Here is a 15,000-nt window from a genome sequence, read left to right on the forward strand (position 1 = left end):
AAGAAGGCAGATTTGGCTGTGAAAGAGAAGTTTGATAAGACGAAAGGCAGCAGGTTTGAGAAGGCATGCTCGCTTGGTATTTGTGTATGTTACAATATGCGCAGACTACTATTCCTAACTTGGCCGGGACTTTTCCAGTTTCGTGAGTGTCATCCGGATGTGACACTTTCGCCATGCTATTGAATTGTACTCGCGTGCGCACGCACAAACACACACACACACACCACCACCACCACCACCACCAAACACACACGCGCACACACACACACACACACACACACCACCACCACCACCACCACCACTACAACACACACACACACACACACACACACACACACACACACACACACACACACACACACACACACACACACACACACACACACACACACACACACACACACACACACACACACACACACATACACACACACACACACACACACACACACACACATACACACACACACACACACACACACACACACACACACACTCAAACACACACACACACACACACACACACACACACACACACACACACACACACACACACACACACCACCACCACCACCACCATCACCACCACCAAACACACACATCACCATCAAACACACACATCACCACCACCACCACCACCATCAAACACACACACACACACACACACACACACACACACACACACACACACACACACACACACACACACACACACCACCACCACCACCACCACCACCACCAAACACACACACACACACCACACACGCACACACACACATCACAACCACTGCCACCATCACCAACACACACACACACACACACACACACACACACACACACACACACACACACACCACCACCACCACCACCACCACCACCACCACTACCACCAGCACCAAACACACGCGTGCGCACCAAGCAGTTTGGACACTAAAGTTTTTCTCTCACTTTTTAGTTACGGTCTCGTATTTGACGATTCTTCAAAGGAATCCGACCGCCCAAGGAAGAGCAAACGAAAAGTACGTTGCATACTCCTACGCGCCAGCTTGTTACTCTGACTTCCTAACTGCTTCTTCTCTCTTTCTTTTTCTCTCAACAGTCGCGCAGCCCTGAGAGGCAATCTTCCGGTCGTCGGCATCATGACCGACGACACAATGAGTCGCATCGGGGCGACAGGCGGCGTAGCGACTCTTCGCGCCACGACCGTCGCCATAGAGACGAGTCATCTGCCGATCTAAGGCGTCGATCACCGAAAAGAAGAAGTCGAAGCCGCTCACGGTGTGTGTGTGTGTGTGTGTGTGTGTGTGTGTGTGTGTGTGTGTGTGTGTGTGTGTGTGTGTGTGTGTGTGTGTGTGTGTGTCAAGACGCATTGAAGGTAATCGGATGTCGAGCTGTTGTTGTCGTGTGTTTGGCTAGGAGTCGAGAACGACGTCGCGAAAGGTCAAGAGACAGACGGCGATGACGCTGTAAATGCATTACGATTGTAGTAATGCAAACGATGCCTTTTATTCTTACGTAAGTGTCGCAGCGTCCAATGCTACTTCAGTTGAAATAAACCGTCACCGTAGAATTTCGTAACTACCGGGATACCGCCGTTATCCGGGATACTGGTGCGCCCCGGGTACACCCTAGCTCTAACCCCATCTAGAGCCGTTCCGTTCAGGTTCTAGTCTTGCGTAGCCAGACCCTTCCCGCGTACATCCTGGCTACATGAGACTACCGTGTACACCTGAGCAGTACAGTACTGTACAGCAAGCGGCATGCCGCTCATTAGAAATGAACGGAAACGGAAACATTGTGAATAGATGCCGCGCGGCAAGAGCGGCATGCCGCTGAGGATACGTTAGTGATCTATCTCTGCGGAAAACCCTACGCTGCCGCTGAACGTGGTCCAATCTAAGTTTATCCGGGATATCCTTTGCTTTTAATAAATATAATAATATTTATTTCTATCGCATCACACACAGTAATGCAGTTCCCACTGGGGACATACTAGCACACATACAACACACAGCTAAATACAGAAACAACACAAGACAAACTATTTTGCGTGTTCACACTACTATTCGTGACTATACTAAGTATACTACAGCGTCCGCAAGAGTAACTATAATTAAAAGCAAAGCCAGATTCAGAAACAAGAACGCAAATACATGTACCGTACCGTTTAGACTAAGTCGATTAGATGCTGCGTCGTTTATTTTTTGCTAGGGCTAGCCTCGTTCCCAGACTCTCTCGCGCTAGTCTTGTCGGGTGCCCGTTGCTTTAGCCAAGGCTCTCTGTCCGTGCTCTAGGAGTGTCACACTGTAACTTTTCAAGAGAACAACACTTAGCATACTGGTAAGCGCATTTCACACTTTGAGACGCCATGTGCATGGTGTATCCAAGTAGTCTAATTTGAGAAACGTTTGCCCTAGTTACGTATGCCAGCCTCCAAAGAAGTCGAACAATATTTCCGTCAAACTTTGACCAATAGATGAAATGCGGCGTTTATTCGACGGCGGCGTTTCTATTTTATCTGTACTCTGAGCAGCGGCGTTTAAACGAGGGCGGTAAATTATTCGGGCAACGGACTAGTCAAACCAGTTGTCACGTGACACTGCTTATTAGACGAGGCCCGGATATTCGAGCTATAGGTACAGTACAGTAGTCCTCTGCTTCATTATGTAATTATTTAATCTTTTAGTTGTTCAGCAAGAAGGTTAAATAGTAATTGCAGCCTCGTTTTCGTTTTCGGTACTAGGCACACATGCGCGCAAACATGAGGCTTTAGCGTGCGTTAAGTTAACCCCTAGCGCGTTAGAGGAAATCTTAATTGACTGCTGTCGGCGTTTGCATCGTTTTACGATATTCATGTTTTGGTACAAAGTTGAGGCTGAACAATATGGCTGTATCTAGGAGTTTCGAAACGATTTTTCTTACGTTTCTAGTTTCGTAACAAACTTCGCTGGAAACGTTCCCTTTCTTCCTCGACACGTTCCACTCCACCAGTCGTCGTTGTGCTTTTCGGTAATAATGACGGTATCGCCTTTTCGAAGCGGTAAGTCAGTGTCGTCGTCGGCTTCGTATTCCCAAATACACGTGTACTAGAGTAAGAAACAAAACATTCGAACAGACGGTTTGTTGAGTTGGTGGGTAGGATTGGGTTGGGTCTGTGCCCCTCTTGATTATCCAATTTTTGCATTTTATAATAATTGTAAGGGTTTTAGATGTTTTAGTGTACACTTGACTTTTGTTGCAAACCAAGAAGTAAATTTTGCAATTTTGGTTGAGCTGTAATTCTATTGTTTAACAAGGATGTTGTTTGAAATGTTGGAAACGCATCCTATTGTCATTGTTGGGTCTTAATTTTTACACAAATTGAAAATTGCAACAGTGACAATGGCAGGGGTACATGTACCATTAGATCATTCTAATTTTGTAACCTGACACCGTGCCCAACATCAAGGCTAACAAATAAAGTGAGAAAATTTGCCGCCACCATTGCCTGAACTGTTTCACACTACCAATGTACTCTATGTACCGGCTGAAAGTGCTAACTGTATTAATAAAGTTTGATGAGCAATTGCAGCAGTCCGTGCATGACAAGGTACAGTACACTGACTGTTGTTGTCACATACCTATATCCTTAGATAGGCAATTGTTTCGTAAATTCATTAGATTTTCTTACATTACTTTTTGCCCTACAAATCTAAAGCCGGTTATGACAATTAGCACCTTTAGCCGGTACTGCACACATATACCACATTGGCAATGTGAAACAGTTCAGGCAATGGTGGTGGTGGTGGTGGTAATTTCTCACTTTAATTTCTTACTTTATATGTTGGGCAAGGTGTCATGTTACAAAATTAGAATGATGAAATGGTACCACTGCCACTGTTGCATTTCAATTTGTGTAAAAGTTAAACCCTAACAATGACAACAAGACACGTTTCCAACATTTCAACAACGTCCATATCAAACAACAGAATTACTACTCAACCAAAATTGTTGCCCTATGGTTTGTAAAAAAATCAAATGTACATTGAAAAAATTGAAAAATGTACGATTTTAAACAACATCCAAATGCAAAAAATGGAATAATTAAAAGGGGCATGCGACAGACCATACAGGATTGCATGCATGCTATACCTTTTCAAATCGCTTGCGGGATGCGACTTGTGGTCTCGTGTTTGGAGGTGTTGTTGTTGTCTTTTGTTGTTCTCTTGTGTGTTGTGTGCCATTCTTGATGGTTGTTGAATTTCGTATGACTTTTGGGTAGTCGAGAGGCGGCAGGGCGGGTGCGAGGAATGCGTGTGAAGAAGGCTTGCCGTGGTCGAGATTCGGAACCTCCTGAAGGGCACCGAAATTCTGTTGGAGGGCTGGAGTTCCGGTAGCATTCCGTCGGATTGTTGGAGGCGGGAGAGTGTTTCCGAGCGGTCGTTGATAGTAACTGTTAGTCGGTAGATATTCTTCTCCTGCTTTGCTAACGTGTTCCGCAATCCTGCGGCTTTTGTCGTACGACGACATTGCTCCGAGTCCGCTGTCGATGCTCGAGCCGGAGTTGTGCGACTCGTCGTCGATGTTTTTGCTTTCTTTTCGAATTGATGTGTCAGTGTTTTTTATGCCGGGCTTGCTAAAGGACGTCAGCACAGGTTTGTGGATAACGGGAGGGGGAGAGATGAGCTCTTCGCGTTCTTTGTGATTTTCTAGGGGTAACGTTGTTGGTTGACGTGGTGGCACAAAGGGCACCTACAACAGAATATTGTAAAGATGTATATGTTATGCGCAAAGCGTGAATATGGACAAACCGTGGATTTCTAGTTTTTCGGGTAATTTAGGGTTCGGGTTGGGGTTGGGATTGGGGTTAGGGGTAGGAGTTTGGTTGGGGTTGGAGTATGGGTTGGGGTTGGGTTTGGGGCTGAGGTTAGGAGTAAGGGTTGGGGTTGGGGTTAGAAATTAGGGTTAGAGGTAGGGATTAGGATTAGGGTTAGAGATTAAGGTTAGAGTTGGGGGTTAGGGTTAGAGATTGGGGTTAGAGTTAGGGGTTAGGGTTAGGGTTGGGTTTGGCGTTTGTGCTGGGGTTAGGGGTAGGAGTAGGGGTTGGGGTTGGTGTTAGAGATTAGGGTTAGAGTTAAGGTATCGTTAGGATTAAGGGTAGGGGTAGATTGGGGTTATGGTTAGAGTTAGGGTTAGGGTTATGTATGCATGGTTTGTATTGGCGATCCATGGTTTGTACATGCAATCCATGTATTGTGCCGGGTCCACGGATTGTCCAAATCTACGCTTTGCGCACAACATGTATACACAACATGTATACACAATATGGTTTATAGTTTTTGTGAGAGTGAATACTCGTTTGGTCTCGGATTTTTTCAAGTATGTCTCCGGAAAGACTCCTGTTTCGCCGGTCGACTTTCTCACTCTCCACCACTGATTCCTTCGTTTTTCAAGTACGACGACCACCTCTCCTTTACGCAGCGACAAGTCGCCGGGTCGTTCAGCATCCCATTCGAACAACGCAACATACTATAGAAGAGAGACAAGAAGTCATTAAATTATGAAGACTTTTTGCAAAAGTAAAGATTGTAGTGCGCTTTGACCTCTTCTGTCTGATAATCCCCAGCTAAACAAAAACAAGAAAAAAATGATTAAAGACTAAGTGTATATGCGAATTTGAATTGGTAACATGCGGAGGTAGTTCGTATTATTTGTACAATGTATAGATCACGTGATCAGTGCTTGCATAGCAAAGTGACGTTGTGCAATTTATTTTAGGGCATTTATGTTTAATTGTAGAGACTTGAAGGCAATTAAGGTTTTTATAAACTGAGTCATAGAAATCTCAAATGTCTGTATAATGTTTGCAATTCTAGTGGTGATGATATTAGTGGTGGGTACAATTGTTTCAATAGTTTATAATGTTTGGATGGTTAGTGACTTATTAAGGTCTAGATTGGCAATTCTTACCGTCTACTTCGTTGTCTATGTCTTGAATGTCGCCATCATTGCCTGCTATCTGGTCGTTTCTTGACTTCTCTGACTGTCAGAGTGAAAGGAGTTTAGGTGTGAGATATTACTCTACATGCTTTGTGAATGGAATGAGTGACCTTCATTTCTATGGCCGATCTGGGTACTACACCAATTTGGCCATTCACTTTTGCTTTAATCCAGTGACTTTCTCCCTGGTTTTCGAGAATCATGACTTGTATTCCTTTCTACAGACAAATTGATGGGACACGTTACAGTTGACAAAACAATACAAGGATTTTTAAGTGTTGTTGATGTTGTTGTCTGGTTGTAGTGGCTGTGGTCGTTAGTGTTGTGTGTCTGTTAGGTAGTCTGTCTAACCAGAGTGTATCGTTTGTGTGCTCTGTGTGTCAGCTTGCTTGTCAATTTCTCTTATTGTTGGTCTATATAGTTTCTAGTTTTTCTAGTTGTTGTCTGTCAGTCGGTTTTTTGGTTGGTCTGTCTGTCTGTCTGTCTGTCTGTCTGTCTGTCGGTTTTTGGTCTGTCTGTCTGTCTTTCTGTCTGTCTGTCTGTCTTTCTGTCTGTCTGTCTGTCTGTCGGTTTTTGGTCTGTCTGTCTGTCTTTCTGTCTGTCTGTCTGTCTTTCTGTCTGTCTGTCTGTGTGTTTGTTTCTTTGTGTGTGTGTGTGTGTGTGTGTGTGTGTGTGTGTGTGTGTGTGTGTGTGTGTGTGTGTCTGTGTGTGTCTGTGTGTCTGTGTGTGTGTGTGTGTCTGTCTGTGTGCGTGCGTGTGTGTGTGTGTGTGTGTGTGTGTGTGTGTGTGTGTGTATGTGTGTGTGTGTGTGTGTGTGTGTGACAAAAGTAGAAAACCAGAAATCATACCCGTAATCTCAAAGCATTTTTCGGATCATGAAATCCCGGACTATAGTCCGTTTTCGCAACCGAAATCAACGGCTTTTCTTTCCGACCATCGCTTTTTGGAGCCATTGAAGTATCCATGTCTTCATACTCACGATCACTTGTCCCAGATTCATCCTCAGACATCGGAGGAGAAGGCAGAGGCCGCCCAGCAAACTTAACCTAAAAACAACACAATGAATAAACACTAAAACAATCACATAGATATCAATCATACTGAAGTATGATCAGAAGATGTCACTTTCTTGTTCTTTGAACTGATGCAATTCGATGTGTCACTATCTTCTTTCTGTATACAATTTTGCATTCAAACAAAGTGATACAATGATCACACTGTGTGTCATATAATTGTGGGTCCTCACTAGGCGAAGAAAGACGAAAATTGGAAAAAATGAATCGAATGTTGTACACATTTCTAACCCTGTTTGTTGCGATTTCTTAGAAACGTCCAGTTGCGAAAAATTCCTTTAACGCGTTTGCCCTTCTCTTTCTCATCCTAACACGATCAGAGATAAGCAAAGAGTAACAAGAAGACTAGTAATTATCTCTGACAGGAGAGAGACTCCTCCACTTGGCTATCGTCTCAGCTAGCATGCCTGTAAACACACTAGTCTACAAGAAGGTTTGGTATCGATTTGGGTAGCTCACTTGAGTATTTGCCGTGCTCGTGTTTGCCACTCGAAGTCTCACGCATTGACGCCGCAGCTGTTAGTTCCTCACCATTTATGTAATCAATTAGAGGCATGGCATTGCCTTCAGCCATCGACTAAACCAAACACATACACAAAGTCAACCCTAAAAAAATTCCACAAAAATCGTTTACAACCTCGTAGTCGTCGAACAATGATTTCATATGCGTGTTGTTCGAATTCTCGGCGATTTTTCGAGGCGTCAATCCGCCATTGTTCTCGCTGTGTAGCGCTTGGTAGGCTCCCTTGCTGCCGGCCAACAGAACGGTGGCGAACTTGGTCAGTCCTCGCTCGGCAGCAAAGTGAAGCAACGTCGCTTGCCATCCCATGTGCTCGTCGAGCTCGCCTGTTCGTAGAAATCCACGTTATCGAGTGCTAAACAGGAGCAAGAAGCGACGCCAAACCTCCGAAGAAGTCTCTGTATGACAACTCGTTCGGCATCGTTCGCCGACACATTTCAGCCAGCTCTTCATCCATTGTGTGCCGACTCTCGGTCTGATCCTTGAGGCAGCGCGCAACTGCGACCGGCGCTTGCAATTGTGTGTTCTCCGGGAGGAAGCTGCATATCAACTGGAAACGTGTGAGAAACGACACCTTGAAGCTTTTGATCTTTCGAGCTGCTGGTGTGCCGACGACCTCGACCTTTACCTCCTCTGGTTCGCCATATCCTGCAGAGAGAAACCCAACAGATGAGACACAATTTTTTGATTTACCTTATTCCATTTGGATGTGGCTCTTACGTCCAACCGTGCACATCAGTGTCTTGGTGTCAATGGGTACCGCCTTTCCTGAGATTGTCTTCTTCGTCACGATGCCTCTGAATGTGAGAGAAAACTCGTCCGCTGAAGGGAGCCGATCGTTGAGGACCACAACAAACGAGCCGCCGGTCTGTATGGAAAAGAGATTTTTCTCTATCGTGTGTGACGGAATTGCGTAGGAATTGGGTACATGTACTTACATCACACGGCAGCTTGTCCGGAGATACGTGAGCAATTGCCATCTGATTCTTGTATCTGGATGTAACACGCGCTTTCACCATTTGCGTAGAAGAGATTGGTAAAGTGCCATCACTAAGAATGGTGACTACACATGCAATTAACTTACTTCCTCTCTTTCTCTTTCTTTGTCTCCTGATTGATGATTGATTGAGTGGATTGGATATCAAGAGCTGGCCGAAAGGGGACTGACCGCCTGCGGAAACAGTGTAGCCAGGGAATAAGTAGTGCCTGCACTCGACAGACGGAAGACCGGAAGGAACAGGGTGGCTTTGTGTTGATGTCAATTAGGCAGGTCACGTATTTCATAATTGAGTGTGTTAGTATCACGTGCGAAAGGTCAGATGTCATTCTATAGGGTGAGCGCAAGCACACACACACACACACACACACACACACACACACACACACACACACACACACACACACACACAGTGACTCTCCTTCTAGCCTCGGCCTCCCAGAGCCGTGTTGAGCCAATTACGGGTCCGGGAGGCCGAGGCCATTCTCTGCTTCCATGTTACCTGACCCGCTACACACACACACACACACACACACACACACACACACACACACACACACACACACACACACACACACACACACACACACACACACACACACACACACACACACACGTACTCAAAATATCAATGCAGTCTACATACAAACGTTCAATCAATCTATACCTCTATGCTATAGAGATAGTGCGTGCGGGGGCGAGGAGTAGGCGTTCCCTGTAGTACCCGTATTTGCCGCCATTTTAGGGGGCAATTTTTTGTCCTCGGCAGGTATCTCTGTTTGCGACGGCGGCTTGTACAACATTTCAAGGACGTTCAACTGTGTGTTAGATAGTACGGCGACAGTATACTAATTGCGAGATTTAAACCAAATTTTATCCGTGAATTCGCGAGTTTGACGTGATTTCGTAGTCTGATGGTCGAGTGCGATAAAGCTAATTCTTAGAATAGAGATTATGGAACAGAAGTCTAAAAGTCTCTCCATTGAATCGCAGAAGCGATACGAGGAGAAAGTTGTACCTGCGGGCCTAAAAACAGGTAGAACGGAGGCCCAACTGTGGACGGAGAAGCAAGAAGTATTCCCGACATGAATTGGAGTGACATGATGTTGTATATGATTGTATGCTGTTAGGTGTACTAGACCTTTCTTGAGACGAACAAATCTCTCTCTACTGGAAGTGATCGTAGCAACCAACCTAACCCATCCTTGCAGATGGTACCCAGTCAGGGTTAGTTGAGTCATACACAAAGAATGGCTTTCCTAGAATTATTCAGAGTAGCATAGATTACTCTTTTAGTACAGAACATACTAGAAATGACAGCTCTACCAGACAGAAAGTGCTCAGAGCAAACACGCGAATGCTGCGACGGCTTCCAGTCCTTTCTGACTAGGCTGGAGATCCACGCTGCCCGTTGTCTGTTGCTCAAATGACGCGTTTCAGGTCCCTGACTGGTTGGCATAGCCGGTATAGACTAAAAACGTATGTTGCTGCCCTGAATTCTACGATCGTGGCAGCCGAAAACAGCAACTCGTAGCCATGCTAGTACGCTTGCCCCCTAAGATGGCGACTTCCGGGATATCACGTGATTGTGACGTCAAACGCACTATCTCTATTGTTGGTACTCACTGTCTCTGCATGCAGACAGAAGGGAAGTGATTGAAGGAGACGCAACTATTTATCTGCTTCTGCTCGAATAACAGTCTCTGGGAGATTATTCGGACAGAAAACGAGCTACGTACCTTTTTTCATAAGCAAGGCTCTCTCTGGACATCTAGGGTAATACATACAGAAAGTCGTCCCCTCTATGAATATTTAGCATAGCAACTCACTGTCACACACACACACACACACACAAAGAATAAGAAATTGGTATGTCACACGATGACAAACTGCTAATTCATTGCAGCAAACGTATAAGCACTGTCTCTCAACATCTACCATCGACTCGCATTATACAAACAAGCACCACTACTGCAGTACACCACTACAGAGTCAGGAGAGCACTACTGTCCAACATTCATAAATTATAGTAATCACAATATTTCTTGAATCGCCTACAGATTTCCTTAGCAGTGACATCATAGTTGGATAACTCCCAAAGAACGCTCGTCTCCACACTCCGTCTTTCTCCTTTCATTCTGAAAACTCGATCTCGAATCTTTGCATCAACCTTCTCGTTCCTCTCCCATCCCAAAGACTCGGCCACTTTCGTAGACACCCCAATCGGGTCACGATCCATGTCTTGAGATTTGATATCAATCACTCGAACCCTCCTCCCGCTTCCTTGGTTTTTGCTCCATTTCTTGCTTCGTTGAATCATCTGCTGGTAGACAACATCCAACCAGTCGAGCACATTCCTAGCAAATTCAGTCATTCCCACCCCCAACTTCGATTCATTATCCGAACTCAAGAGCATCTCGATGGTGTCAACAGGATGTCGATGTAGCTGCACGATGACAGCATCGTGAAACACGGTCGATACGACGTCCAGGAATGCACAATGATGAGAAGAACTAAACACGAATCGAGCCAGAGACGAAGCATCGACCGATTCAAATTCCTTGTTGATATAAAACATGAGCTGTAGATCTTGTTTGTACATTTCGTAGGCATAAGTGACGAATTCCTTGCATGTCAAGTACTGCTCGAATGCTCGTCTGTAGTCACACAGGTACGATCCGTAGACTCTCAAAAACAGATACTTCGTCATGAGCTCTGAACAATCAGTCGGTTCATCGTTCGCGCATGCGTCGTGACATCGAACGGTTGTCATAGCAATTCTGACAGATTCCGGCCATTCCGACGCGGAACCATACTTCGCGTTGTCGGTAAGTCCCAAAGAGACGCTCCGCAGTTTGTCTAACGTCGCGTAGTGGACGTCAGGATACACACAGAGGAGTCGCTGAAGGAAAACCGAATCGTGACATCCGGGTCCTACCACAAACACAGGTCGCGTGATTGATATCGAAAGAGCTCCCGGATAACGTCTAATGACGTCATTGGTCTCCACGGTTTCAACCAGTAGTTGAATGAGAAGCTTCCGCTGGACTAGAAAGCGAAAAGAAGGCTTGACGAACTCGCTCGCATTGAGACCGTCGACTGCAGCCTGTAGAAGGTCGAGCCACTCTTGGGTGAGTTGGAGGGGCGCCTTGCGGTCAGTCAAACGTTCGACGTCTCTCAGGATGTCTTGCGCGTTGAGAGAAAATGGCACGACGTTTCTGCGCAGAATGCGGTTGATCTGGCGCAGGATGGCTGCGTAGAGATCGATTAGGATGCACAGAACGTAAAAGCGGATGCTGCAGTAGAGAGACGCCATTGAATGATCGCAACGCGGGCACGAATGTAAAGCTAGCGCGCGTTACGATATGTAGGCTTGGTACAGTACACACTGTGTGCTAAACGTTATGAAACTTTCAGTTGAAAGGTAATGCTGATGCCGGCATTGAAAATGAGTGTAGCACAGGAAGAATGTTTTGGGAAAGTTTTATCTAGAGGTCTGACGCATGGTGTAGTGAACTTTCTGTACTAGATAACTAGTAATTTCCTGCACATAGTGCTAGGTATTAGTGCTGCAGCAATTGTTTTGGCTTTGGTAGCACGCCATATCTTACGCGTCGTTTGTGCTATGAGTTTGGCTCCAATAGCTTCCGAATCCGATGCTAGTGGGTGTAGACAAGAAACGGCTGAGACACAGTTCATGTGTTGAAGTGTAATGCGTGCTTGTCTTTGTACAACGTACGGGATCGTTGGCTGATTGGTTTACATCTTGCATTACAAATTATCGGCTCCCGCGAGCCGTTTAGTGGAACAATATACGTCTGATAAACTCAGCGCGTCGTTGTGCACGCTGATACAGATTGCAAGCAAGGCAAGCACTTAGTGCATTTAGTGACGTCAGTGGGCGGTCTGAAACCAGTCTCTAGGATTGACTATCCAGGGAATGACGAGGGCGGAGAGAGACTGGGTCGAGTCTAGGGCGCTAGCGTGCTTGGCAATGTGCTGCGTGTGGGTTTGGATCATGCACTTGGTAACATTCTGTTGCGCATGCTTTTGGTTTGGCCAGGGGCCGTCATTCGGGGAGAGGCTGGTATTGTATGATTGCATACGTGCCCAACAAAGATGAAGGCATTGCAGCATTGTCGTTCCAACTCGTACACCAATCGCGTAGCAGCACAAGATAGATTGGTACGACGACGGCCTCTGCTAGAGCTAGGGACTTGGTCTGTTAACTAGGTGCTGTATGGGCGGGTCTAGACCAAAATATTGGTCCGGCGGCCGTATCGGCTGCTACGCCTAGCTATACATATGTATACGAATCCGAACCATTCGCTAGTGGCTCGAACACTGCGGGAATTCGCGTAGCATTCGCGAATTGTTCAACCCATTCACGAACGGTAGTCAATCCTTACGCGAACCATTTGCGAGTGGATTGAACGTTTCTCCACTATTGTCTCTAGACTAGATACAGTCCAGCGGCGTCGCGTAATAGGGGCTAATTAGCTAAAGGGGGCTGAAGCCCCACCACTTTTCGGAGGCGTTTTCAAAATTTTCAATATCAAAGACCGGAGCCGAAGTCTCAGCAGCGAGTCAGCCCCACCACTTCTTGCGCCCACACGACGCCGCTGCACAGTCTGCCGGAACCTTATCCGTAATTACGCTAGTCTAGTTGTAGCTAAAGATGATGTACAGTAGGAAAACGCGTTTGTGGACAACAGTAACAACGAAAAGAGATTTACTTAGCTAGCAAAACCTTATGTTTTACTGCAGTGTAATTACATGTCAGACCACGCATTCTAACGCGCGTTAAGCCTGACCACGCATTCTAACGCGCGTTAAACCTGACCACTTGTAATTTGCTTTCGCCACACCTGGTAGCTTACTTACGTATGAATGACCCACATCAAATCTTGCCCTAGCCAGAATGAGCGAGAGCCACTATGTACAGTTTGTAGCTAACGCGCACTACCGTGAAAGACCCGGATTAGTAATGTCGAGACGCCCGACTTCAACCTGTGAAGAGCTACATTCAGAAATGGACTGTGAATTGCAAACGATTGCTACTCAAGTGTGTGAGATACAAGCTCTGCAGGCAATCTTTTGTGGCGACGAGGAGTTCTGTCTTAACACTCCAGATCTCTTCTTTCAACTGGAAAATTTTCTAGCTACTGACAGCAAAGAGACGGCTCATTCAACCAAACAGCTCAAATTTACACTCAACCTAAAACCTTCTGGTTGTAATAAATTGATCAAACTTTACGTTTGCTTACCTGAAAGATACCCGGATGAGCCTCCTCTACTATCCGTTACATCAAACAGTTGTGACGTCGATAGACTAGTGGAGGAAGATTTGAACAAGTTTGCTCGTGATTTACTTGGCAATGCAATGATTATGCAACTAGCCATGCATGTCCAAGAAATCAGTGGAAAATATTTATCGGTGGAAACTGAACAAATAGTTGATATTAACAAGTCTGGCACTGAAAGTGATATTCGTTGTTGTCTGTTGTGTATTGACCACATGAGGTCGAAAGTAAGGTACATCAAGACGTTGATGTCCTGGATGAAGGAACTTGATATTAATGGATTTTTGATATTTTATGGGAGATTGATTGTGATGCTAGTGGAGGGTGTGAGTGAATGTGTGAAGGACTACCTCATCAGGCACCGCACTGTCAACGTCGATGTGGATTCGAGTGGCCGGCCGTGTAAAGAGAGAATGATGAAATGCCTGTGGGACAGACTTGTAGACACACGAAGGTAACATCCTGCATACATCCTTTACAGTTTTGTTACTTTAATTAATTAATATTAATTATTAAAATCTACAAATTTTTATAAAAATTACTTCTTTTATTGCTTGATATTATTTAAAGGTCGTGTTGATATTTGGCTATAAATTAATTTTATTGTATTGTAGGTTTGCGGGATTCGATGTCATCGAAGTTCGGTCGGTCAAACAACTGGAAGACCACTTTTGTAAAGCGGGACTGAAAGCAATGTATCATGCCTGCGTTATTTCTTTACTAAAATAATAGTATAAATAATTAATTATTAATTTATTAACTAGAGTGTACCCTACTGTATGCACACACAGTACAGGTTCGATATACGGGTTTGCGGGATTATACGGGGCTGCATCACATCCGGGAGCGAACAGGCCGTTGCTGTAGTTACGTGATTCTAGCGCGCTCGCTTGTTCTGTAATGGACGTCGACAACCCCGACGGGCCGATCTACTGCGCCGAACAGATCAAAATACCGCCAGAGCTGCCGGGAATATTGAAGCAATACACGAAGGCGGCGATTCGCACTCAACCAAACGACATTCTCGAATGGTCGCTCGCGTACGTGAAGAAATCGTCACTCGTGAAAGGATTTTTGTAGTTTATACGCTTTGTTAGGTACTTCAAGGCTTTATCTACGAACGACGTT

At 45.4% G+C, this 15,000-nt stretch overlaps 4 protein-coding genes across 4 annotated transcripts in view; 2 read left to right on the top strand and 2 right to left on the bottom strand.

Moving 5' to 3' along the window:
* The window catches only part of LOC134187785 (peptidyl-prolyl cis-trans isomerase-like 4), a 7,897-nt gene extending 6,319 nt beyond the window's left edge, over positions 1-1,578 (top strand). Inside the window, exons 11-14 of the mRNA XM_062655938.1 lie at positions 1-53; positions 956-1,019; positions 1,100-1,278; positions 1,417-1,578. The exon at positions 1-53 is cut by the window's left edge and continues 14 nt beyond it. Of these exons, the coding sequence (XP_062511922.1) occupies positions 1-53; positions 956-1,019; positions 1,100-1,278; positions 1,417-1,462 (342 nt within the window). The 3' untranslated portion in view covers positions 1,463-1,578. The remainder of the gene's footprint in view (positions 54-955; positions 1,020-1,099; positions 1,279-1,416) is intronic.
* Positions 1,579-2,831: 1,253 nt separating this feature from the next.
* On the bottom strand, positions 2,832-8,871 carry LOC134188126 (uncharacterized). Its single transcript, XM_062656319.1, has 16 exons — positions 8,657-8,871; positions 8,511-8,565; positions 8,293-8,440; positions 7,957-8,220; positions 7,690-7,898; positions 7,512-7,629; positions 7,416-7,459; positions 7,285-7,359; positions 7,081-7,152; positions 6,828-7,025; positions 6,090-6,197; positions 5,950-6,022; positions 5,583-5,605; positions 5,335-5,508; positions 4,132-4,731; positions 2,832-3,086 (listed from the first exon to the last, which is right to left on the bottom strand). The coding sequence occupies exons 1-16, from the start codon at positions 8,854-8,856 to the stop codon at positions 2,919-2,921; spliced, it is 2,529 nt and encodes an 842-aa protein (XP_062512303.1). The 5' UTR covers positions 8,857-8,871; the 3' UTR covers positions 2,832-2,918.
* Positions 8,872-10,450: 1,579 nt separating this feature from the next.
* Positions 10,451-12,057, bottom strand: LOC134188033 (uncharacterized). Its single transcript, XM_062656215.1, has one exon. The coding sequence runs from the start codon at positions 11,883-11,885 to the stop codon at positions 10,587-10,589; it is 1,299 nt and encodes a 432-aa protein (XP_062512199.1). The 5' UTR covers positions 11,886-12,057; the 3' UTR covers positions 10,451-10,586.
* A 1,494-nt stretch (positions 12,058-13,551) lies between these two features.
* Positions 13,552-15,000, top strand: part of LOC134188148 (uncharacterized) — a 4,912-nt gene continuing 3,463 nt past the window's right edge. Inside the window, exons 1-4 of the mRNA XM_062656345.1 lie at positions 13,552-14,326; positions 14,487-14,567; positions 14,754-14,912; positions 14,970-15,000. The exon at positions 14,970-15,000 is cut by the window's right edge and continues 87 nt beyond it. Of these exons, the coding sequence (XP_062512329.1) occupies positions 13,557-14,326; positions 14,487-14,567; positions 14,754-14,912; positions 14,970-15,000 (1,041 nt within the window). The 5' untranslated portion in view covers positions 13,552-13,556. The remainder of the gene's footprint in view (positions 14,327-14,486; positions 14,568-14,753; positions 14,913-14,969) is intronic.

Source organism: Corticium candelabrum, chromosome 12 (genome assembly GCF_963422355.1).
Source record: "Corticium candelabrum chromosome 12, ooCorCand1.1, whole genome shotgun sequence".
NCBI lineage: Eukaryota > Metazoa > Porifera > Homoscleromorpha > Homosclerophorida > Plakinidae > Corticium > Corticium candelabrum.